Raw genomic sequence first — 25,287 nt, forward strand, 5'->3', positions numbered from 1 at the left:
GACATCAGAGACTATCAAGCAAGAGCAGAGGCTCCAGGAGGAAGGAATGATGGGAAATACAGGAAAAGGTGAACAAAGAGGCCATTCTGTTCCCTGGCTCCCTCAAATGCCACCTGCTGGAATCCCGAGGAAGAGGCCGGTGGGTCTAGGGCACCTGCACTCGTCGATGGAAGCCTTGGTGGAGGGAATGCCAGGTGCAGTCACGCGCAAGCAGCCGCTTAGGACCTGGCCCTCTCTCAGAGCCACAGTGTCTTCCGGGTCATTGTCCCAGGGGCCTAAGTGTCAATGGGCTGAGCAGCCACCAAAGGAGAACTTGCTGCAGGGTGGCACTGACTCTCCCATTGGCCACCACACTCCACTGTATCCCTGGAGGGGGAAAAGATTAGAGAACCTCAGCGTTGACCATCAAGGAGTCGCTTGTAAAAGAGCCCACCCAGTTCAGGAACTCCTTGTACTGTGCAGACGGGTGGTGGTTTAGCTAGAGATCCCAATGACCACAGCTTGTAATAATTTTTAAGAAATTTTAGCTAGTAGAATAACTAAATATAGCCTATTCGGGGGCAGCCTAAATCTGCCTTTCTATAATTGTGATCCAGTGGGGTTACTATATCCTTCAAACATACTTAAAATTCTTCCCTTTGCTGATTATGTTCTTCAAATTTTCTTCTTTTGAGCCTACACTTTTCCATTTTCTAACTGGTTCACTCTATATATTACAGTTTCTAGATTATGTCCCACGATGGACCCTGAGCTCTGAACACAGGGAATGGGGAAAAAGAAGGGAAAATAAAAAGAACTAAGGTGTACTGTGCACAGACACCAACTCTCCATGCTGAATACAATCATTACATAAATAAGCATGTAACAAAAAAAAGAAAAGTGATAAGTAGTGTAAATCTTCACAGTGAGCCTCACATTTTATGTACTTTTTATCATCAGTTTAGTTTACTTATATAAAGGTAGTTAAATTCAGTTTATTTCTAACAACCATAATTTACACTATTGGCTGATACAGAGCTTGTTGGCAACTTTTACCTTTTTAACACAGTAACTGTGCATTCCTGCCATTCTTTACCATGTCATTACAGTTGGTTTTATTTAATTGAGTCAAAATGTATGGAGAACATTATATTTGTCTCAGTTAAACAGGCTTGGTAGCATTTTGATTGGTTGAGATTATTCTAAATAGAGTGATTTCAACATTTAAGATGATTATTTAAGTTTTAAACATTTTTCAAGAACACTGGTAGATTTGGTAATTTATATGCTACCTAGATCTTTCATCTTAGTATTGCTTGTCTTTTATTTTGTAAATTTTTCACTTGCTTTTTAAATTGTTCATCAGGACAATAATAAAACAGGATTATGATGTACCATCCCAGACATCCTTGCTACATGTCAGGCTTGCAACATTCAGTGTGTCTGAGAACAGACCCACCAATGGCAGGCTCTGTTTAATGCCTTTCTGAAATGACTCTGCCAAACAATAAGTCTAAGACATTTATTTGGAATGAGTTATTTTTAATGAGACACTAATTCTTATTCACCAATCATTCGTATAATAGGTGCCTTTAAACTGTAAAGTCTATTTGAAATGATGAATCTATAGTTTCTGCAATCTAGTTTAGTCTTCTCAAAAATTTGGAACACTGTTAACTTGTATCTAGGCTTCCACTTTTTCCCCAGTCCTAGAAGACCATTATTCAAAAGTTTTACCAAAGAGATATTAAGCCCCTGAAGTACAAAACATCTTGGCTCAGAGACAGTTAAATGCTTTCCATCAATTCTAGATAGGAACTTTCTCCCTATAATGCTCGCTTCTTTCCAGTTAGAAGTCTATTCTTATTGTGCAGAATATGCAAAATTTCTTCCTTAAATAATGAGATCTGACTATTTCTGGGTTTGCAACTTGCTCTGCACATAGCTTTTGATTCATCCTTGGTTATTCATCCTTTCTTCCAGATTTTCCACATGCCATTTTAAAAGAGGATGCTTTCTGGATAACTCAGGCTGTGCCCTCACATCTTTATGTGCTTTCCTCCATTCTTATCTACCTCATTCCTTGAATATATCTGCTAGGAGGGAAAAAAAGAATGAATGGAGGGAGGAGGGAAAGTAGAAAGAAGGACTGCTCACCTCTTATTAGCTAAATTTGTATTCTATTGGTTATCCTCATACTTATCAGTAATAAAGGCTCACACACATTGGACCAGCATGTACGTGCCACACACCAGGCCAAGTGCATTAGATGCATTAATTTATGTATTTTATGTTTACTTACTAGACAAGAAAATCAAATTTCAGAGATTTTAGATAGTTTGCCCAAGTCAAAAGAATTAATAAGTAGCAGGTCTGAGTTTACATTTGGGTCATTTTTGACTAGACTTTAAGGACTTTGTGAGCACATAGGAAGAGCAGATAATATACGCTGCTACCTAGAAATGATAGATTGCTGTGTTTTTCATTGTTCTGCTCTATTGTTCCTCATCTTGAGAACTGCTCTTTCTAAGTCAGTTGCTCAGGCTCTGCCGCGTCTAGTACTTTCTTGTCCCAATATGGCAGACTCCAGGAGGAGATGCAGGATGGATTTGTTCCACCTATGAGACGCCAACAGTGTGGCATGGCTTCCCAGTTTTTACAACACAGCATGGCTGAGATGTTAAGACAGATGTGCTCACCCTTCCCGCTCACTAAAGCAGAGCCCAGAGGGGTTCTATCAAGTGGGGAAACCAAGTGTAAAGGAAAGGCAACCTATAAAATCAGGAGAGTAGGGAGTACCTAGGGACAGGGGCTTGGTGGATAAACATTATGAGAAGGAGAATGGATAAAAGACAAAGCAGGAAGACCAAGGCTAAGGGAAACCAGGCAACTAGCTGTGTGGGAGGTTCCAGAGACACTGTAAAGAAAGCATGGGGTTTTTTTGAGAAGGGTCCCTGAATGTTATGTTTGCTTTTCTTTACAATTCTTCTCAGGAGCCAAAGATTGAAAATACTCTATAATTGCCATTTGATACCTGGTGCCATTCCTTCTTATTCAGAATATACAAGTATAGCTAAATAAGCTGTGAGAAAGACCCCACCTTCCTTTCAGCAGGACAAAAGAGAGCTTGAAAATAAAGCCAGATGATTTTATGTTCCAGTCAGCCCATAATTGTATCAGTTTATATTATCACCATTATTAACAGTTCAGAGTCTGGGATCATCTGACTTTTAGCTCTACATGCAAGATTTAAAAAAATAGGATGCATTATGCTACAGCATGAAAGACTGCCTTCCAGTGCAGTAGATCGCTCACACCGCGCATGGCTTTCATATTCATGGTGCCTCTTTCACTCCCAGCCCAAGGTCACCCCATCGGTTCAGGCGGTGAAGGAGCAGAGTCCAGCAATGTAAGCAGTAAATGGGAAAACAGGGAGCTGCGTTTCATAGTCCTTTTAATCTCCAGTTAAGTGACTCTGATGACATTCTCATTCCTTGCCTCATTTTCCTCTTTTGTTAAATGAGGGGGAGAATAATCTATGATACTTTTTGTGGCCATGACATTCTGAATCTGTGAGTACCAGGGATGGTGGGTGACAGATATAGGCATTCTGATTGGGTGGCAGCTGTGTGTGGGACTGTTCTCCAAAGCTGTGGATAATTGCTTCAAACATGGCTTTTAATATTCTATTGTTAGGATCTGATACTTTATATTCCAGGTGGAGGGAAGAGGCTTTGCTGAAACACAAGGAAGCTAATTTTTACATTTGAATTAAAGAATTAAAGAAAGACCTCAATTTCTGAATCTGTGAAATTTAACTGCAAAGCTGAGGAGATAGGATCGGGTAGGGCTGAGGAGCCATAATTTAAAATGCAGCGAGATCACAACTGTCTCTCCTCAAACATATGCTTGAGGAAACATTGGCAGCCCTGCTCAAAATCCCTGATGCAAAAACATCCTTGAAATTTTTATCCAATATTTCAATAGATGAGTTTTATGATGCAGTTTCTAGTTCCATAAAACTCTTTTTAATTTACAATCTTACATTGTCATACGTAGATTTTACATTAAGTTTTCAACACAAGTCTTTAAGAAAGAATATACAGCCTATTACTTCCATTTCAGAGGAAGAAGAGAGTACAATTTTGAAACGCTGATTTGTTGATGGCTAACTGCAGATCCAGTGCTATAAATTGAGATTTCTATCCAATTCTGCCTCCCCCAAAAGGAATCCCATCCCCTGGAAAATATAGAAACCATTTGTGTGATGTAAAGAATTATGCTACTATTATGGTTTACGAAATAACATTATCTGTGTTTCATACAAAGAAGGACAAAGCAGAGGAGAATCTGTAGGTGTCACAAAGGTCCAGAGAGCTGATTCTAGTACCAGCATACCTCCTTCCCTATTTCTCAATATAAACACATATCTGAGAAGTCAAACCATTTGTGTGTAAAATTTTTGCCCCAATATCTATAACAATTCCAAGAGACTGGACTAGACTAGACTTGACTAGACTAGACTAGAGTTAAATAGAAGAACAGAGCTTTTAATCCTTATGTAGGTCAGATTGTCCATCTACCTTTTTGCTAAACTATTTCAATATGAGAGAACCTAAACATACCCAGGAGAAAATACTTTTGAAGTACATATTCACAGCAAAAATAGTAAACCTTTGCTGAGTGCTTATTATATGCTGATTACTATGCTAAACAAATCATGAATTGCCACATATAATCTTCACAAGAATTGCAATTGCATAGGATTTATTATTTGCAGAGTCTCACTGAATGGAATGAGGCCTATTAACTTGTCCCAGGAGGAAGATGTACAGAGCAGTGGAGTCAGGATCTGAACCTGAACCTCCGTGAATTGGTGCCACTAAATATGCACTGTCAGCAAACAGGTAGCTTCAGCCACGAGATACTGCTTTTGAGAAGGTGTCTATGTGAATGAGGGTGTCAGATGCACAGAATGTTTAACATGTGGGGAAATGAGCTGCATTTCCTAGAGAAAGAGAAGTAGGTTGCAAGAGAACCTAGAGGGGGAAGCAATTAATTATTGCTCAGAGATTGAGGAGGTTGATATTAAGCAGGTTTAGAGGTTTCATATTAGAAGTGTGGCTGGAAGAAATATGAGGCTTATGCTGGGTACAGCAAAGTAAAAACAGAGCATTCCAGGCAGCTGCAATGGTCCAGTGATGGAGAGTTCACTGTCTTTTTGGGCAAAGCGAACCAATCTAGCGTGTTTATTGCATGAAAAGGTAGATCAGGGAAGAAGGGCCACAGAGGGGAGAATCGAGAGAAACAAGCTGGAAAACGAGATTGCATCAGGCAAAGAAAGGCTTTACACATTCTTCACTATCAGCCGAGTCGCACTATGTTCTATAATGACCAGTCCAGCTGAACTTGCAGTTTAAATTCCACACATCCAAATGGCTTTTCCATCTTCCTGAACTACAGCATGTGAAACAGGTATGTCTCTCCACAGTCAGTTACATGCAGTCCCAAAAGAAAAGAGAAGCAGAAAAAACCAATGATTTACAACCCTGTCCAAGAAAGAGCTCTTTAAAATGGCCAAAATATGTGAATAGACGTGAGTTCAATTATAGATCCCATCCTTTTAAAAAGTCATAGAAAAAGGAAACTGAAAACAGATGTCCAGGATGATCTGGTAATTTTTGTGTTATAGGTGTGCCTGTGTCTCAATTTGGGGCAGAGGCTGGAGCATTTAAAAAGTGACACAGTGCAAGCTTGCTTATGTGTCCCTTAGTGGCACTGGTCTTTCCTGTCTAAATCTCTGTTGTAAACACACCATCTAAACAGTGTATTAACCCTATGAGAAATGTAATAATAAACAGTGCATGAAGGGATAAATTCATGAGTAAATGAGAAAATAGCCTAATAATTGAGTTGTGGGCTCTGGTCATTGTCTCTCTGCTTATTGGCTATATTACCTTAACAAACATATCCTCTGAGCTTCAGTTTCTTTGTGTATACAATCTTGGAAGTGACGCTTGATTTTGAGTTATTGCTTATAAGGTTTTACCTCAAAAATGGCAACTTACACTGGAGGGGTGGGGCAATGGCCATGATTATATGCATGCATATCTCCACATCAACACATATTTTGAACAAAACAATCGTATTTTCATCATTGATGTTTCCAAATGCGATTTGAATAAAAAATTCTATATATGAAAAAAATGTTTGGAAACCACTGAACTTCCCACTCCTTGTGATCATTTCTACCCTTTGTGATACAGGAAAGTAAAATCTGACCAAACTTTACAGCAACTAATTGCTCCTCAAATAGTAGAATTCCTTGCCTTGGATAATAAGGAGCTATTCCTTATTGAGAACGGTGATGCACAGCAACAAACCAGACCTACCATCCATAGTTTGAATGTTTGAATGTTGAATTCTCCCAAAGGGGCATGTGCTGATGGATCGGCCCCGAGAGTGGCACAGTGGGAGGTGGGGACTGGTAGAAGAGCCTTATGTCGCTGGGAGCATGCCCACAAAGGGGAGTATGCCACCCTTGTCTCTTTCCATCCCCTGTTGCTTCCTGGCTGATGAGGTGAGCACTTTGACTTCAACACTTGCTCCAACCCCAGTGGACTGCTTTGCTACGTGCCTAGAGCAGCTGAGTCAATTGATCATATGCTAGAACTTATAAACTACGAGACAAAGTAAACTTCTTCTCAGTCATTATTTTAGAGAACCTGTAATGGTGATGGAAACCTAACACAGTAGACATATTTGACCAGATCACTCCTGAAGCTGTCTTCATATGTTAGAATCAACAGGTCTACCCCTACAAGACTTTTGAGTTAACTGTCAAGAAACATGATGATTATTAGTAATGGCTTTAAATTAAATGGTCATGTGTTAGAGCCACCTTGCTACTTAGCAGCTATGGGAACATGGCAAAGTTATTTAATCTCTTGGAATCTCAATTTATCAATAAAATGGGGATAAAGACACCTGCTCCCCAGAATGAATTAAGGCTTCAGTGAGATAACATTTGTAATCCATTCAGCTCAATGCTTCACATATAAACTAGCAAACATTAAATGGTAAGATGATGATTGTGAAGATGAATGTGACACTTGATATCTGGACCAGGAAAATAAATTATTCTTAAAGCAACTAGCTATTATATATAATAATCCTTCACGTACATATCCATTATTTTATATAAGTACATGTAGGTCCACATACACAAGCACACATAACCTTCCTTTCATGAAATTCAGACATTCAAAGAAAGCAGTATCAATTTAGCAGTAGGGGATGAAATTGTACCAGTCAGCAAAAGAAAGTCTCCTCATAAAAAGAACATGAGCAGGCACCAAATACATTTGTTTGTCAGGTTTATCAAAATACGGATTCATTCATTTCTTGGAGAATAAAAACTCTCCAAAAGCAATTCTAACTGTGAATTTTTTTTCTAAGAATTTTAAAAATAAACTGAAGCAGGCATGGAAACAAGAAAAGGCGATTCAGAAATCATCTTGAGAAAAATAAGTTCCTGGCTCTTTGGTTGAATAAAACCCAAAATATACTCAGTTGTTTGTTTATATAAACAAAGCTCATGCAATGGACCTCTTTGCTTAAGATGGTGGATGACTTTGTAGTATTCTGCTCATAGGCCACCAGCCAGGACTCTGCATCAAACATGTTTCTCTTTCCAGAAACTACTGCTCAGGGACTATTCTGTCCTTATCAGGAGCAGTCTACAGAGATTTTGACATTGAGCCATTTCTCTTTAAGACCCTATTCTGATATGAACCACAGATCTCAGAAATAGGAGTCTTGTCCAACTAATCAGTGTTCCTGCCTTTCTGTTGAACAGATGATGACAATGTTGAGAATACAGCACATCAACAATTTACTGTGTCCCAGACTCCATGTGTGCAGCAATCTTGCACAAGACTTAAATGTCCTGTGAGTGAGGCAAGGATTGCCTTTGCTCTCAATCTACTCAGCAGCTTGGCTGCTAATTACCTTGTCCCAAATCACACATCTTCAAAGTGACAGGATCAGAAGCAAACTGAGATCCACCAAATACCAACTCCTGTGCATTATCGTAACTCTGAACGACTTCATTCATTCATTGCCAACCAGTTCTTCCTAGAGTGAGACTCTGCCATGTCCTTTCTATATGCCTTTCTTTCCTGAAGTTCTGGTCTTATGTCTATGTGAGAAAGGGAACACCATAAAAACCAGATTGATGGAGGTCTCTTCTTAACCTATACTCAGAGATTCTTCTCCTTTAAATTTTAAGAAGTAGCTGGATCCACGTTAAAGCTTCAAACAACAGAAACTCAAGCCACTACATAGGTATGCCCAATATTTTCTTCAGGATCAATGTCAGACTCAAATCATCTGTATGCAACTTAGTATTTGTAGAGCTCAGGGAAGAATTGCTCTCCTAGAAATATCTAAATTTTCTACCAGAATACCTAAGCAAAATGGAGTGACCCCTGAAAATGTCAACATATCTATATTCACCAGGAATCTTTCCAGATGTTCTGCAGCTTCATCCAAACAAGATAGATGAACTAGGTTTTGCTCTGGCTCTACATTTTAACTGCATTGTGGGAAGATGCTGATGACTCTGAATCTCACAGAATCACAAAGACGAGGTCTGAGAACATCTCATTCAGTATTTTATCCTTGCTTTATATATGCTAAGGACCAGTCAATTCTTCCAGGTTAGAGTCAATCAACACTTAGGTGATCATCTAATGTTCTCTTTTTACTTTTCTAAGAAATTTCCAAGTAAGAAAATCAATTCCATTTTATGCTGAAATATTTGTTCCTATAAAGCTTTACCTTTTGTATCCTTTCACTATCATTTCAAGCCATGCAGAAGAAGTCAAATTCCTTTTCCTCTTAGGAGCCCTTTAAATACAAAACAGTGCTTCTGACCTGAATTTTCTTTTCTCTAAGGTTAGCTGGCCTGCTTTCTTTTACTGTTCTTCATGCATCATAAATTCAACAGAGAAAATTATCATATTTACCCTCTTCTGAGCACACTCAAGCTTGTCAATAGCCAGTATAAGATAAAGTGTGTGCCACTTTCAAGGGACAAGGGCCAGTGGCATTCCACTTTGGGCTAAACACACATTTAGAGGAAATACGGGTTTCTGCTGGGTCTCTTAGTGTGCTTTCAGGCAATTCCTTCCTGACAAGCTGCTCTGACTAAACTGAGAGGGCTGCGTCCTTGCCAAGTACACACTGTAAGAGAACAAGCTCATACAGCCTGCCTGTGGGAAGGGCTTATCTGCAAGGTTACTGTAGCTCTCTACCCACCTGATCTCAGGTCCACTCACTCGCAGAAATTACTTTCATCACTTCTATGAGAAATGTGCTGTTCTTTTTCTTGTTGTTTGAATTTCATGTCTTCTCTTGAGGATGAAATGGGTTAAAAAAACAAAAGAGCCAAATAGTTCACTTCTTAGCATTGTTGAGAGACTTCTCTTGCTAACCCCTGGCAGAGGCGACATCATTCTCTGTTTTAAAGACAAAGGACTATTTTAAAGTAGAATGCTTCAAGCTCAGCGCAATCTTGCAATTTGTCATGGATTTCTTTGTGTATTGTCAAGTGTGTAGTAGGATCCTCAGGCTCTGAATGGTGTCTGCACGCTTATCAATAGGGGATAAGAAGATAGACCTCCTGACCTTTCCAGGATACTAGTGGTTCTAATGCTGTTGCATATTACAGCTCTTAAAAATCTAAAAATTCCTAGAACTTCAACCAGAGCAATTAAAATAGCATCTCTACAGGATGATGTCGGAGATCACAGGTGGCTCCAATGTGCAAGCAGGGTGGAGGCTCAGGGCATCATCCATGCCACCTCCATTCTAATCTCACATAAACCATTTTGAGCATTTCAAGATTGAGGTGTGATTTGGGGGCCTATAAGAGTGACATTCATAACCCCTCTTATTGTGGGCATCAACCTCAGAGAGCTGCTACGTAGAATCTGGGCACCATGAGGGTAGGTGACCTACACAGCAAAAGAGGGAAACAAATACACATAGAGTGCACTCAGATTGGCTGACGTGGTTAGCGTGTATTATATAGTCAAAGTAATGCCCACAGGTAATTTAAAAAATCAAAAGGCATATTGGAAATAACAGCCCCAACTGTTCAGCACAGGGCATGATGTACCCAGGAAACAAGTCTTGTCTCACATTAATTAAACAATTATTTATAAACAGTGCTATTAATTTAATTCCTTTCTGGCTTCTCTTTTAGCAGAGGGAGCTCTACATTCTGTGATTAAGGAGAAATGCTTGGAAAATAAAGATTCTTATTGACTCAGGCCTTAAGAGATCCTTAGCAGGACACTGAGAAAACTGGAGAAGGGTGTTTCATCAAAATGTGAATTTGTATATTTATAATAATTCTATAGCAGTTTCCATTCCCTGAGTGCTTTCAGTGCTACAGGATCTGGGCTTCACTCTGTACATGTATCATTATGATTAATCTTAATAAACATCTCTGAGATATTTTCTAATAACATCCCCATTTTATGGATATCCAGGATGTTTAGCCATATCTTAAGGCTGTACTGTTACTAAATGGTAAATTTCAGAGAGGACTGAATGCAGTCTGCTACATTTGAGCATACATGGCTTTCACACCGCACTGGGTAGGATGTGCTCCGGTTATATACCAATGTTCACCTTCCAGTACCTTAAAGACATGAAATTGTTCCTACGAACCATCTCAGTGGAAGAGACCGCTCAGCTTCAGCACTTTGGTCCTCAACTATTATCCTAGAAGCATTTTAGGCTATCTACTTAATGGGTAATTCTGCATTCTGCATTCTGCAGAGAGTACAGTGGTACCTCAGTGCATGCACTTCATTCTTTTCACAATTCTGGTTGCAACTAAATTGTGAGCATATGCAGAAAGAATCTCAGAGAGAATTAAGTCCACAAACTAGATGCCGCTGTACTGACTTTTCTAGCCCTGGGTAAAGCAGTGATTTTTTGAAATTTTTATTCTTATTGTTTTCCTGGTGTGATCTCAATAAGATCCATGTTTTCTGAGCAGCTATTTCATGTTGGAACTGGGGTAGAGCTGGGTACTGGGCCAGTTACGTGGGTTTGTGACCAGGGCAGTCACATAGGGACTACAACTAGGTTTACTGTTCTACTGTCACTGTCCTGATATTCTTACTAACCTCATCTTTGAAAGTGTGAAAGTCAGTGGAATGCACATACCAAAAAGTGAGATAAACACAGTCAAATTGGTTTTTTGTGCTAGTCTGGTAAAAATAAAACGTACAAACCTGTATAAATCACAAAATACGATCTGTGTAATTTAGGTAATTCAGGATACAAGTTAAATGGTTTTGTATTTACATTTAACATTAGCATTATGAGAATGAAAATGTAAATTTTATAGTAATGCTTAATTTTTTTTCCAATAAGCGAAGGTGATTAAGAGATAAAAAATATTAAGACAAGAGAGACTCAGCAGATGAAAGAACAGGCTTGTTCTCCGCCAGTGTTCTGCAACCTAGCTTTGGGTGCCTCTGGCCTGCGCTGCTCCGCCCACTGGAGTTTGCGCTGCTCCTGACCATGCGCCATGGAGGCACAGCTGAGAACTGCACAGCCTGGTGTGGGGCCCGGGCTGCAGGTGGCCACTGGCCTTCACAGCAGGTATTTTTACCTGCTGTGGTCAGTACGCAGAGCCAGAGCTTCCCTGGCTCACTGGACTCCCAGGTCAAACACTATTCAAAATAGTAGTCAAACCTCTTTCACCTAAAGGAGTAGCCTGGATTCACGTCCCTAAACTTTTGGACAGGAATTGCAGAACATTTTTGGTGTGATATAGAATGTATGACACCATCAACAAAGGGCTGAAGATCGAGGTCCTTTATACAGTGAACATGGGGCACAGTCTCTCTATATTCTAAAAGGACCTGTGGACCATGAGCACGGCTAGTGTCCAGCAGAGGATCCTCAGATGTGGCAGAGAACTCTTTCTTGTATAACCAACAAGCCACAGATGAAAGAAGACTTTGACTTTTCCCCCATCATCGATCCCCAGCAGATGGTAAATGAAGCTCCTCAAAGCTTTGAGGATGAGAGGTATGCGGTTGTTCACTACATGTTTCCAATAACCACATTTACTTGAGATCTGTAGGGAAACACACAACCTTCAGGATGTTCTCTGATGAGACTTTGCTGTCACTGGCAAGAAAGATTCATCTCCTAGATTTGAAATTTTATATTAATCTTGGAGATTGGCCCTCAGGGCCTTGAAAAGTTAATGAAACCCCAGGCCCTATACATATCATTTCCTTGTGTGGTTCACTGGATTCAAGAGATGTTACCCTTCCAACATATAGTATCACCTACACCAGGCTTGAAACAATGAGAGGTATTACACATTACCTTCTCTCTATTCAGTAAAATATAGGGCCTCTCCGGATTAACAAATAACAGAATGATTTCTCAGGGGTAGTGATAGAAAGAAAGGCTGCAGTTGGTATACCTGTCAAAGAAAACCCACAGCTACTAGATGCCAGAATTCCAGATTTTTTTCCCCAATAGAAACGAAAGGAGCTTGGGCTCGTTTTGATTTAAGTACAAGCACCAGGTGAATGTGGATGGGCCAGTGGCTTCATGTAGGTTTCTGTATCTCATGCTGGAGAACATCTGGTTCTGAAGTAGGATTCTCTATATTATGAACATTTTTACATGGCACTCAGGCCTTGGAAACACTGTTCCAATTAAAAGAAATCTTACTGACTTACTAAAGAAAATTAAAGGCACCAAAGAAAATGATGAAGAAGCCAAGAAGATTGCAAAAGAAAGACGAGTGCTAGGATGTGCTACCACCGCACAGGCTTTATGGCTACTATCACAGAGCCCTACAGCAACATGCCAAGTGCCAGTCCAGCCAACCTGGGGTGGAACGGGAATGGTTTCTTAGCTACATGACAAGATATCCATTTGCTAATTCCATAAGAAAAGGTCTTTAAAGGGAGAGCTTTAAAGTAACTCAGACTCACCCTCTTGGGTTCCCCAGCTACACCTTTAAGGGGTAAATGTTGTTAGGATGGATACATTGTGTCAACTTGAGAAGTTCAAAAGTTTAGGCAACTCAGCAGGGGGTCAGGGTCCTTACCTTGCAAACATTCTGAGCCTGTGCAAGAGGAAGGCTTGGAGACAGTGAGTTCTACATCCACCCCGTGGGAGTGGTAACCTGCTCACAATATAAGGGAGGAAAAGCAGCTTGTGCTCCCCCACCCAGTTTTGCTCCTAATGCTTTGCTGTTTTCTGCAGCCTTGAAATGTTGCCCCTGTGCCAAGCCACCCTGCCTTGCAGCCAGCTAATTATGGACTGAAACCTTTACAGACTATGAGCTAAATAAATGTTTCCTTCCTTCATTTTGGGCATCAGATATTTTGTCCCAGCAAAGTAACCAAGATGCTAAACTGTGAAGCAAACACAGAAGACTTCACTCAGTGAAGCCCACCAGTTCTCTTGGAGGGGTTATATGATGTGGCTTGATATAGCAGTATTTGAGCACATTTTATCAAACCTCTTTGGATATTAATTTCCTTTCACTAAAAACTACTACTATCAGCATCACAATTTCTTTAAAAAGAGTATATCCAAATCACAACACCCAGAAATTTGCCAAAATATAATAAATCACCCCATTGACCTTATATCATAGGCTTATTTTTATACCTGGTTTACTTTCTCTCCTCCAATAATGAAGAGAAAATTTTTTTTGTTTTGTTTCCCCCCTCATTGCATAACCTGCCTTGCAAGCTGCTTTTGGCTTCTCTTAGCAGCTTCCTCTTATAAAGTCTGATGAGAATAGTTATGGAACAAGAACATGACTCTTGTTACAAGTACAAAGGAAACTACAGAGGAACTACTTTTATAAAACATAGCTCATATATTACTAGCTCATTTTCTGAGATAAAAATTAAGAAGCACCAGGTATAGAGGTGCATACTTGTAATCTTAGTACTCAAGAGGCTGAGGCACAAAGATTATCATGAGTTTGAGGCCAGCTTGGGTTACACAGTGAGTTCAACACCAGTTCAAACTATGTACACAGACTCTATCTCAAAAACAACAACAACAAAATTTAGGGAGAAACTGTGCTTTAAACTGGTAATTCTCTGGACTGCATACCCCTGAAGAACAATAGAGTCATTTGTGTGGGTAAAAACATCTTATGGGCATCTTTTATTATCTATATATAGACTGGATAAAGGATAACCATAGTCAAATGGAGGTCTTGGATTTTAAGCATTAAAAACAATCTTTGAAAACTTGTACAATAAACTTTAGGAATTCTGAGATTCTGGGATTTACCAATAATCTGACATCAGAGGCAAACACTCATGCCTCACTCTATCCCTCACCTATTTTAGTGGGTTTCATTGATAAGATAAAGACTTTGGAAATTGCCTCTGCTTTTTAGGACACAATTGAGATACCATATGCACATCCCAGAAATTCACTGCACACTTCTTGTAGTACTGTCAGTCCAAGGTTTAGTTTGTTACAGAACATGTTCTGAAAGCAAGAGTGAGCTGCACTCCCATTATAGAAATATTTACCCCCACAAGTAAAATAATATTTAACCTGGAAAACAGTGTAAGTGTAAAATAATTTTAGGCTATTGAGCAAAAACGTAATTTCTTATTCCTTTTCTTCGTGGCAAGATTTTACCAAAGATAACACCCGGTAGTTATTCAAAGGACCAATCCTCTGGTTCCAATAAACATTGCTGTTCACGATTAAACTCTAAGGTGTTAGGACTATTATAAATAATTTTTCATTTGCTTGTTTTATGTAGCAAACTAACAATATCCCCGTTATTTCTAAAGAGAAGTAAAAACACAGGCATATTTTAGTAGACAAAAGTGAACCTGAATTTCAGAACAGTATAACGAAAACCAGGTACCCAAAGCAAATTTGAATACCCACCGATTGTTTAAAGCCTTAAGTGTATAAGTATAAAAGAGAGGCCAAGATGTCCTTATTCCAGACTCTAAGGAATCTGTATCTTACATATATTGTCCAAAGTGTTGAGCTTGTCAAAACTGGAATTACGGCAAGGAATTTGCTTTCTTCATTCTGCCATTCTACAGGCAAGGTACTGAAGGGTCGCAGTATTAGTTAGAAATATCTTAAATTGTTAAAGTTGATATCATCTGTTTCCAAAGAGTCCTAGCAGTTAAAAGCAAGTTGAGACAATGCAGGCAGCTTCAATGGAGTGGAATAAGAAGGATGTGCTTGAGAAATAAAGACAATCTCAAGAAATTCTTTAGGGAATGAAGAGCCTGAGTCTAGAATATAATCCTCTATCTCACCAATTTGACCCCAATGTTTTTAAAGAATTATTTTTACATTGCTTTCTGGTTTGTTGGCTTGAATATAAGCTAATACAAATGGAATTACTCAAACCCCAATTCTTTACCCTTTCAAGTCACACATTACTTACACAGTCCATTAGCTATGTTTAATAATGCAATTTTCATTTCAAAAGTAAGAATTTTAAAAGAAGAGAGGAGTGTAAGGATATATAAGTAACTATAAGAGCTCTATCTGTCTAAATAAACTGTCAATGTATTTGTTTCTGTATTGATGCAGAAATACCCTGAGTAACCTTCATTAAGGAATTGGCTAAATACATATCAATAAATCAAGGCATCAAGCAAAAACCATTAAATAGAATGAAATACCTTTAACTATACTATCATGAAGATTCCCATGATGATGTTCAGTTGAAAAGAAATTACCTGAATGTATATAATATGAAACAATTTATATAAAAAACAAAATGGTGAAGTGAGCAGGGAGATTCAGTGTCAGAGAAGGGGATAGACACAAGGGTATTGTTACTTTTTGCTTTTTGTTTTAACCATTTACATTTGGCTTGATACCTTTTTATAAATATTTAACATTTATTTTTCCTTAGAAGTATGAATCATATCATAAAGTAAATAAAAATGCCACCTGGGAAAAGATAATAAATACACAAAAGGCATAAATAGCAAAAGAAAATAGACATTCATATTTTCCATTATGCAATTTTAAAATCTATGTCTAGAATTTTATGTCATTGGACATGGTTATATACGCTTTTTAAATAAAGAAGGTTTTCTATATAAAAAAAGAATAGGTTTATATTTCAGTGCACTTCACAGTGCTTTTTTCCTGCATTTGAACGAGCAGCCCATATTTTCAGTTTGTACTGGACCTGCAAATTATGTAGCTGACCCTGAAGGGTGTTAAAGGACCCAGGGTAAGGCCATTTTTACATCAGATTCAACCAGTTTGGCTGGCACCAGTGAGGTAAATGTTGATGCCCATTGTAATCTCCAAAGTTCAAAGTAAAAGATAGTTAAGTGTCAAATAATTTTCCAACAGTAGTAGAAACCTCTAAGGACCCAAAGCAAATACAATCTAAATAATTTCTTTATTTATGAGTAAACTTTTCCAATTTTCAGCATGAAAACCTTCATTTAAGAATTCTACTGTGTTAATTCTAGTGAAAAGAAAAGCAACCATTGTAGTATCAAGTTAAGACTTTTTTAAAGTAATAAAAATTTATGCTAGGATATAATATGGGTTAACCATAGGGTATCTCTTCATCCAATAACTGTATTAATGAACAATGTCTCTACCCTATAGGAACTAAAACAGGAAATAAAACAGTTATTCATGTAAAGTCTGGCAAGGGGAACAAAATGAAAATTACAAGCTGGGCACGGCAGCATACTCCCATAACCTGGGCATTCAGGAAGGCTGAGGCAGGAGGACTCAAAATTCAAGTATACCCTTGGCAACTTTGCAATTTAGCAAAACCCTGTCTCAAATAAAAAAGAGCCAAGGATACAGCTCAGCAAGGTCCTACGTTTAATCTTCAGTGCCAAAGAAAGCACAATTTAAAATCATGATAATTGTTATTTATGATAATTGCTAAAGAGAATAAGAAAGGACATTAACTCAATATTTCTTCTTTCAATACAGTTAGTGGCAGTCTCTCTCTCTCTCTCTCTCTCTCTCTCTCTCTTAACTTCATATTTTCCTCTTGGAATAATTCTATATGGAATTAGGGTACCTATTCATTCAAAAAAACATAATCAGTGTATTTATCTTATGCATGGAAATGTCAAAGAGTTATGTGACACATTCATTAGAGTTGATTGTTGTTAAGCTTTGGTTAATAACAAGTATCAGAGAAAGTAATATTGTATTATCTTCTTCCAGAGAAAATGCTCATAGACCTACAGAACTGTTTTCTATTCCTAACAGAACTTTGTGGAATCTTAGAGATGTCCTGCATTTGTGCTGCTAATCCACTTGCCAGTTTAGCACATGAGTGGCAAACTATACTTAAAATGTAGCTAAGGTGACCAAAGAACTGAAGTTTCAGTTTCATTTCATTTAGTTAAATTAAAACTTAAAGTGACAAATCGCTATGGAATAACATAGCTCTGCAGATCTCCACGTGAATGGACAACTTGTTTTTCAAGGCAGCTGAGGGTAATTAATGGATGACAATCACAAAGAACAAGTTAGACAAGCTGTAAATTCTTTGGAAAGTACATACAGAGATTCTTAGCCTTCCTAACTGGTTGAATGTACTAGGTTTGAGTGAGATTATAACTTGGGAAATTAGGGAAGAGACTGATGCCTGGCAGGTGAGCAAAGAAACCTATCTCCAAAACTAAACTTCATGTACAATCTCTTCTTGCATTGCCGAATTTATACTGTTATTACTAAATTATCCCTCCAAAGTGGATTTTGCAGTTAGCACGGCACTTCATGTTCAATATCTTGTTTGATTTTCACAATGATATGGTGACTTAGCAGGACAGCAATTATTTATACAGGAACCCTAAACGGGACCCTTAGCAGAATTCACACAGAGAAAATCTCTGTTTTAAGGTTATGGAGTTTATCCCCAATCCCTACTCTGCTCTGGATTACCTGAGCTAAGAATTGTAGAGATGATTAAATAGAAGAAAAGCAGAGCCAATGAAGAAGGAGCAAGCACAGTTCTTTCAAACTCCACTACGTTCCAGGAACTTTACTAGGCCATGAGAACCCAGCAGTGAGAAATACTGGCAAACCCCTTGGCATCTGTCCAGTGAGAAAAGAACTCTACTGTCAAATGCTCAAAGGACTCCTAATCTGATCAAGGCAAAGCTTACGTTCATGCTCTGTCTCCCCAGCAGGGAGTCATTTGCCTTAAAGCATAAATGAACTGGGACAAACTTCTGAAAGAAATTTTCTACTACATTTTGCAGGTTAGCGTCAGATAAAATTATAGCCTTTAAGGACTTGAAAGGACCAAGAGCTGCAGTATACATGATAATCTGAAGCCCTGAAGCAAATCAATGCCAGCACATATGGGGAAATTCAGATCCATATTACCCTAGGACAGTGATTCTCAAGGTTTAATAGGCATAAGATTTGTCTAGGTACAAATTTCCTGCTACTAATCATGCCCTGAGTTGGTGAAATAGGGCCTCGAAATCCATAGTTTTATTAAACTACCAAGTGATGCTAATGTCGGTGGCCTGTTGCCATAGTTGGATGGAGTTTTCTTTTCTTTTTTAAAAATATTTAAGACTTCCTTCACTGAAAAGTGAGGGACCTGGTGGAAGTTGGCTCCACTTCGGAGCCAGGGAAGATCAGAAAACTTGTGGCTAGAAGAGTGCATAGAACCAGGAATTCTATTTGATTTCCTTAAACAAGAGACATTTATATGGGGTTACCCAGGGGACAAATATGATCTTCTGGTCTGGAGCTCAGAGGAGACAGTAACCAATCAGAGTTTCTGGCATGAAGATGACAGCTAAAGTCATAGATGGTGCAATCACGTAAAATGAAAGTGTAGCTGAGAAGGACATCAGGAACCATCTCCTGAAATCCGCTGCAGTCAGAGGCCATTTAGAGAAGAAAGAACGTACAAGACGGGCTGAAAGAAGTTGCTGTTAAATTAGAAGAAAAATCAAGGAAGTACCATGTTGAGGAAAGTTAATGTAGGCAGTATTTCAAGAAAGAAATAACAGGACAGGTAAACCGTAAGAGGACAGGTAAGAATATTGTTTCCAAAGTTGATCAAAGTTAAAAATCAAACAGAAGATGGGGAGATATATTTAAAAATTGTATAAAAAACGAATAATATATGGAAAATATCATGAAGAACACCCAGAAATTAATAATAAAAGTACAACAGAATTGTTAGAAAACAGACTGGACAGAAGAAGATGCAGCTCAAATAAGGATAAATATGAATAGTCAAGAACCGTGTAAAAGAGGCTCAACCTGAGTCCCAGCATCTGGGACAGATGAAGTGAAGGAATGTTTTTAAGTTAACAAATACTAACGAGTTAATAATGTTTGTTATTAGTGAGGGGAAGGAGTAAAGAGTACTCCCAAATCCTCTCAACACGAATGCAAAATTACAGCAATATTCTAGGAGGTTAATTTTATGGAGAGCATAAAAATCCTAAATGGGTACCCATGTTAATAAAGCAACTTCACTTCTGGTAGTTATCTCAAAGAAATACTGGCACATGCACAAAGAAATGTGCTCAAGGGCATTAAAAATAGTACAGTGTATGATAGCAAGGAATTGCAGACACCTACAAGCCCACTAATGAGATATAATTAAATGTATTTTGGCTTATATTTTTAGTACACAAGATTATAGAACAGCTTTAAAGGAATGAGTTATATCTATATGTTCTGCAGTGAAAATATGTCCAAAATGAGACAGAAAAGTACACACACCATGGTCATCCTATTTATGTAACAGAACAAAGACACATGACCATGTGTGTTTTTAGAAAGGTTCATAAATTCAGTGAAGAGATCAGCAAACTAATAGCAGTTGTTCTCTAAGAAAATGGTATGATTAGCAAGTTAAAGATCATTTTGATTTTCACTGTTTTGTTTTTATATTTCTTGAATTTATCTGAATTTGTTATTCATCTGAATTTGTGAGATCTTCAAGAAAAATTCAAAATTTTCTTAAGTTGTATTAAATCAAAACAACTGACATGCAGAAATTAATTTACAATATGTTCATTTATTCATCAAGAGTTTAAACCCATATTATATGTATGTATACACGTGTATATATATATATATATATATATATATAAATCAGATAGACAGATCAAGGAATCTAGTAGACTGAATTCTTGTCTTTTTAAAATTTATCTTGTAGTGGATTCAGATTTGAAATAGTCTTTTAAAGAGGCTACTCTTTCCCTTAGAGATTTCTCATCCTCACATAATACTACTGCAAGCAACTTCTTTTCATAACCTCATAAAGAAGTGCAAAGAATGAAATATCGAGAAAATATCCATCAGACTCTCTAGAGCACTGTAACCCTGTTTCTCAGATTACCAAAAGCAGAAGGAAAACAATAATAGTATTAGTAAAAAAGGCTTTCTTGGGCTGCCCCAGAAACTTGAAAATTCTATGATGGTGTCTGTAGGAAAAAGCCACCTTCTGCTAAATAACTGACTTCTAAAAGTACTCTAGAGTGTTCACTGTCAGTTGTAGCCAGTCTGTACTAAGGCAACTGTGAGTGTAAATAGCTAAAAACTCACTGGCATCCACACAGAAGTTCTCGTACACATACTTTGTGGTCGGATTTTTCTATGACACTCACTAAGACATAATAATTAATAGAGAATGTCAGTCTCCAGGAGTAGAGCCTTTGAGGCCCTTCCACCAGCTGGAACCTCCACACCATGCCAGGCTTTAGCTACAAGTCTGCTCACACTGGAAGCTGCAAATTGGACGCATGTTTCTGAGCAGCCTCTGAAACACAGCGTTTATATTCCACAGCAAGTCCTGTTTTCTCCTCTTCATCTCACACTCATACAATTTTCAGCTGCTGGAACAAGTGAACACGGTCCTCATCATAAAAAGTAAGCGATTATTTCTAAGGAGGAACTACTCTTTAGCACACACATATATATATATATATCGAGGCAAAATAATTGTCATTGATAATTCATCTTTGCTGCAAGATGAACATACGTATTACACATGGCTTGTCACAAGTGAGGATAATTCTAGCCCAGGGGAGCCAGAATTTCTCAGGATTTGGAAAAAGGCACCATAACTGGACACTGGGTAATCAACTCTGAAGTCACTGCCACCTCTACCAACCTGTGTGACCTTGGGTAAATCACTTGACCACTCTGTGCTCTCTCATGTTCCATTTCTTCTTCATGGTAAACTACCTGCTATCTTCCTATCTTGAATATCTCCTTATTTTAAATTCTTAGGGAATGCTATTTTATGAAGCCATCCTTGAGTTTCTTGGGCCAAGTAAGCTTCCTTCATATTCATAATCCTATTTTAAGTTGCCTGTACCTCTATTGTATTATTTATCATATGGAATTATTATGGCATATTTATTATCCTGTTTATTTTAGTTAATCATATTACTTCAGGTTTTCAGGTAAATTACAATTATTATTGGCCCTGCTAATATTAATAAAATTATTTGTAATGTTAGGAGAACTATGTGTTAGGTCTTATAAATATATTATTTCTAACTGTCATAGAAACTATGAGAATGGTAATATCACTTTTATTATTTTTAGAATGGTAGTATCATTATCATTTTTATAGTTGAGGAAAACACATGGAGAAGAGATTATGCCGATCGTTAGGTGGGGTCCTGAGAATCATGATAAAGTCTATACTACTTTAAAACAATGCTTTAAATCATTACCCTAAAATAGTACCTTAAATAACAATAGGTGACATTTATTCTGTCCTTACTGTATGCCATCCTCAATGCTACATTCTGTACACATCTTAGCTAACTTGACCTTTGTAAAAATCCCGTGATACAGTTTTAGTGATTATAATACCATTTTTAAAAATGCAATTAAGGCTCAGAATGGTTGAATGACCTGCCCAAGGTAACAGAACCATGGAGAGTGGATTTTAATGCATATTGGTTTCTTTTAGAAACTGTACCCTTACCCCCCATTTTATTCCTTGGTAGAATCATCTCTAATTTTTGCAAGTACCATTCAGATTTTCAGGAATAAATAATGCCCCTGGAACCAGAAACCTGGAGCAGTACCTCTTCTGAATGACACAAAGGAACCAGTGAATTCACTCCCTGAACACTCACCTTAGCACATGTGTGGATCCATTAATGGTGGTGGTGGAACAGGGGACAGTCTGGCCCAGAATGGAAGGTCTTCGGTAGCGTTCATCATCACAGCACAGGATGATAAGGAAGGCACGTCTAAAAGACTTATTCAAGAAGGCGTAGAGAAAGGGGTTCAACCCAGAATTTATATAGCCAAGCCAGAGAAAAGCAGTCCACAGCTGCCCAGGGACGGTGTAGTCTATGAAAGGATCCACGATGTTGGTGACGAAGAAGGGAGCCCAGCAGAGGCAGAAGCAGCCCATGATGATGCACAGGGTCTTGGCCGCTTTGGTCTCCGTCCTCATCCGGTGAGTGCTGTGCTGGTCGGCCGGCTGGGGCCTGCCCTCAGCAGGGGCACCTGCCCGCTGTAACACCTGGATCTGGCGGGCATGCTCCTTGGCGGTGACATAGATGCGGTAATAGGCCAGAACCATGAGCAGAAACGGGATGTAGAAAGCCACCACCGAGCAGGTGATGGCGTAGGGCTTGTTGACCATGAAGACACAGTAGGTGGAGTTGGAGTTCTGGTTGAATTTCCTTTTTTCTATCTGAGAGTTGGAGGGAGAAAGAAAAGGAGGAAGGGAGGGGGGAGAAAGCAGTAGAAGAAAAATGAGAGAAAAGAAAATGTGAAAAGAAGAAGAAGACACAAATAAGGGAAGGAAAGAGGGAAGGAAAAGAAAAAGCACAAAAGGAAAACAGAGAAGACATCAGCAAATCTTTGTTTTTCTTACAATCCTTAGATCATAGAGTTTGATGACAGAAAAACAACATGAATCAGTCCCAAGGTTCAGAAAACCACATAGAGTAAGAGGGGCAGAGGGTCTCAGAATGAGGAGGAATGAAATGGAGATAACCACCCTTCATTCCACTCTCCGCCCCGCCCCAGTGGTGGAACTCTGCCTCCCTCTCCCCACCTTGTCGGCTTGCATTTGTTGTATCTGAGTCCCACATCTTAACAGGTCATTTTCACAGGAGGTCAGTGGGCCAGTAACATCCGAACCACGCGTGGTGCCTACTGCAAATACAGAATGCCAGGCCCTCACACAGCTCTTGAATCTAAACCTTTGGACAGTGAGTCTTAGATTTGTGTGTTACAAGCAAGTTGGTTAGTTGGCTGGTTGGTTTAGTTAGCACTATAGTTCAGGATGACCTTGTATTCACTATGTAACCCAAGTGGACCTTAGACTTGGGGTGATCCTCCTGCTTCAGCTTCCTGAATGTTGGGATTATTGTGTCTGGCTAGTTGATTTTAAAAAATTTTAAGTTTATTAATATTTGTGAACTTTGGCTCTAAGTAATTCTAAACCCCTATCTGTGGAGGATGTGAAGACACCTTCCCAGACTCCTTCTATGCTAATTGAGCATCTTGATGAACGTTTTTCTCATTCAGATTATATACTATTCAAAATGTTAATATACAGTAATGGTCTTAGAGCCTTAGGTTTTGAGACAAAGAAAAAATAGATAGTTTAGAATCATAAGGGACTAGAATACAGTATTCTCCCCTTATCTCTGGTTTTAGTCTTCAAGGCTTTAGTTACCAATAATTACCTTCAGTTACCGATAGTCCAGTGGAGTTAAAAAATTCCAGAAATAAATGGCTCAACAGTTTTAAATTGCACATCATTCTGAGTAGCGTGATGAATTTCACATTATGCTGCTCTGCCCACCCAGGGTGTGAGTCATTCCTTTGCTAGCAAGCTGTACTCGTCAGTTATTTAGGAGCCACTTTGGCTGCCCAGTTGGCTATGCTGGTATCCCAGGACTTGCCCAATTGACTTCATAAAGGCCTAAAGTGCGAGAAGAGTGACACTGGCAAGATTATCACAGTATATAGCTGTAATTTTTCAATTTTATCGTCATTGTTGCCAATCTCTTATTGTGCCTAATTTATAAGTTGTACTTCAGAGATTTCTTTGTCTAGTGGAACTGGGGAATGAACACGGAGCCTTAATACTGAAGTACGTTCCCAGGTCTTTTTACTGATTTATTTATTTTTTTTAAATCCTGAAACAGGATCTCACTAAGCCACTTAACTGCAGTCCTACTGCATCAGCTTCCAGAGTGCTGGGATTACAGGTGTGTGCCACTGTGCCCACCTAGAAATAGTTAATCACAGGTAAGTATGCACAGAGAAAACATATGCAAAAAGTTTGGTATTATTTGTAATTTTGAGCATCCACCAGGACCTTGTATCTTCCAAGAGTAACAATATGTGTGTGTGTGTGTGTGTGTGTGTGTGTGTGTGTATGTATACTGAGTAGCTCAGAGTCCTTTTATAGACATATATATATATATATAGACTGAGTAGTTTAGGGCCCTTAGAGAACTTGGAATCCAACCAGAGTTGAGTCCTAAGTATCACTGCATCTCATTCTCTCCTGAACCCACTCCATTTAGGGATTCCACCCAACCTCTTCATTAAAACTTCTCTGGTCAAAGTTATTAATGATCCCTATTGTGGCCAAGTCCAGCCTTCATTTTAAATAAGTTCTCTATTCTTTTGACCTATCTGAGCACTCCATCCTTTTTGACTTGAAATAAAGTGCTCATAAAATACTTACGAAGTATGTACATACTGAATGAACACACAGATGGGTGAATTATTATAAAGTAAAGATACCTGTGTAGCTATTATTCAAACACAACTAGAAAATATTGCTAGCATCCCAAAGCCACTCAATTATCCCTCTAAGTGACTGTTATGCCCAAATGTCATCACTAATCTTTTCTATTTTTGTATCAGGAACTGAACTCAGGACCAATGTGAATGGACACATGAATAATGACATGGAAAAACTATAGAATTATAGATGATGTACACAGAAAAATTCAATTTTATTTCTTGTATAGATATTTAGTATCTTAAGTCACATGGTATAAGGTTACCTTATAGTTTCCCATCGATATTTCTGTTATGAAATATCTGTATATCAAAATATATTACTTGCTTTCAATTTTATTGTATCACATAATAGTAGAGTTATTTCAGCTATTTTTCACTAATACCTATTTGACAGAGATTTTCATTATTTTATTTTTAACTTTCTGTCATTTTGTATGTAATCTCTTCAAGCAGCACATATTTGCATTTTGTTTT

General features: G+C 38.4%; 1 protein-coding gene and 1 pseudogene across 1 annotated transcript in view; one reads left to right on the plus strand and one right to left on the minus strand.

Annotated features, from left to right (window-relative positions):
* Positions 1 to 275: 275 nt before the first annotated feature.
* Htr4 (5-hydroxytryptamine receptor 4) overlaps positions 276 to 25,287 on the minus strand; it is a gene marked incomplete at its 5' end in the record, with an annotated part of 50,370 nt that continues 25,358 nt past the window's right edge. The window contains 2 exon segments of the mRNA NM_001172963.1: positions 276 to 366; positions 22,167 to 22,735. Coding sequence (NP_001166434.1) covers positions 276 to 366; positions 22,167 to 22,735 — 660 coding nt within the window.
* Positions 3,302 to 12,992, plus strand: LOC106025088 (protein O-glucosyltransferase 3-like; annotated as a pseudogene).

The sequence above is a fragment of the Cavia porcellus genome, unplaced genomic scaffold, assembly GCF_034190915.1.
Source record: "Cavia porcellus strain 051 isolate PalLab524CR breed Dunkin Hartley unplaced genomic scaffold, mCavPor4.1 scaffold_21, whole genome shotgun sequence".
In the NCBI taxonomy this organism is placed as follows: domain Eukaryota; kingdom Metazoa; phylum Chordata; class Mammalia; order Rodentia; family Caviidae; genus Cavia; species Cavia porcellus.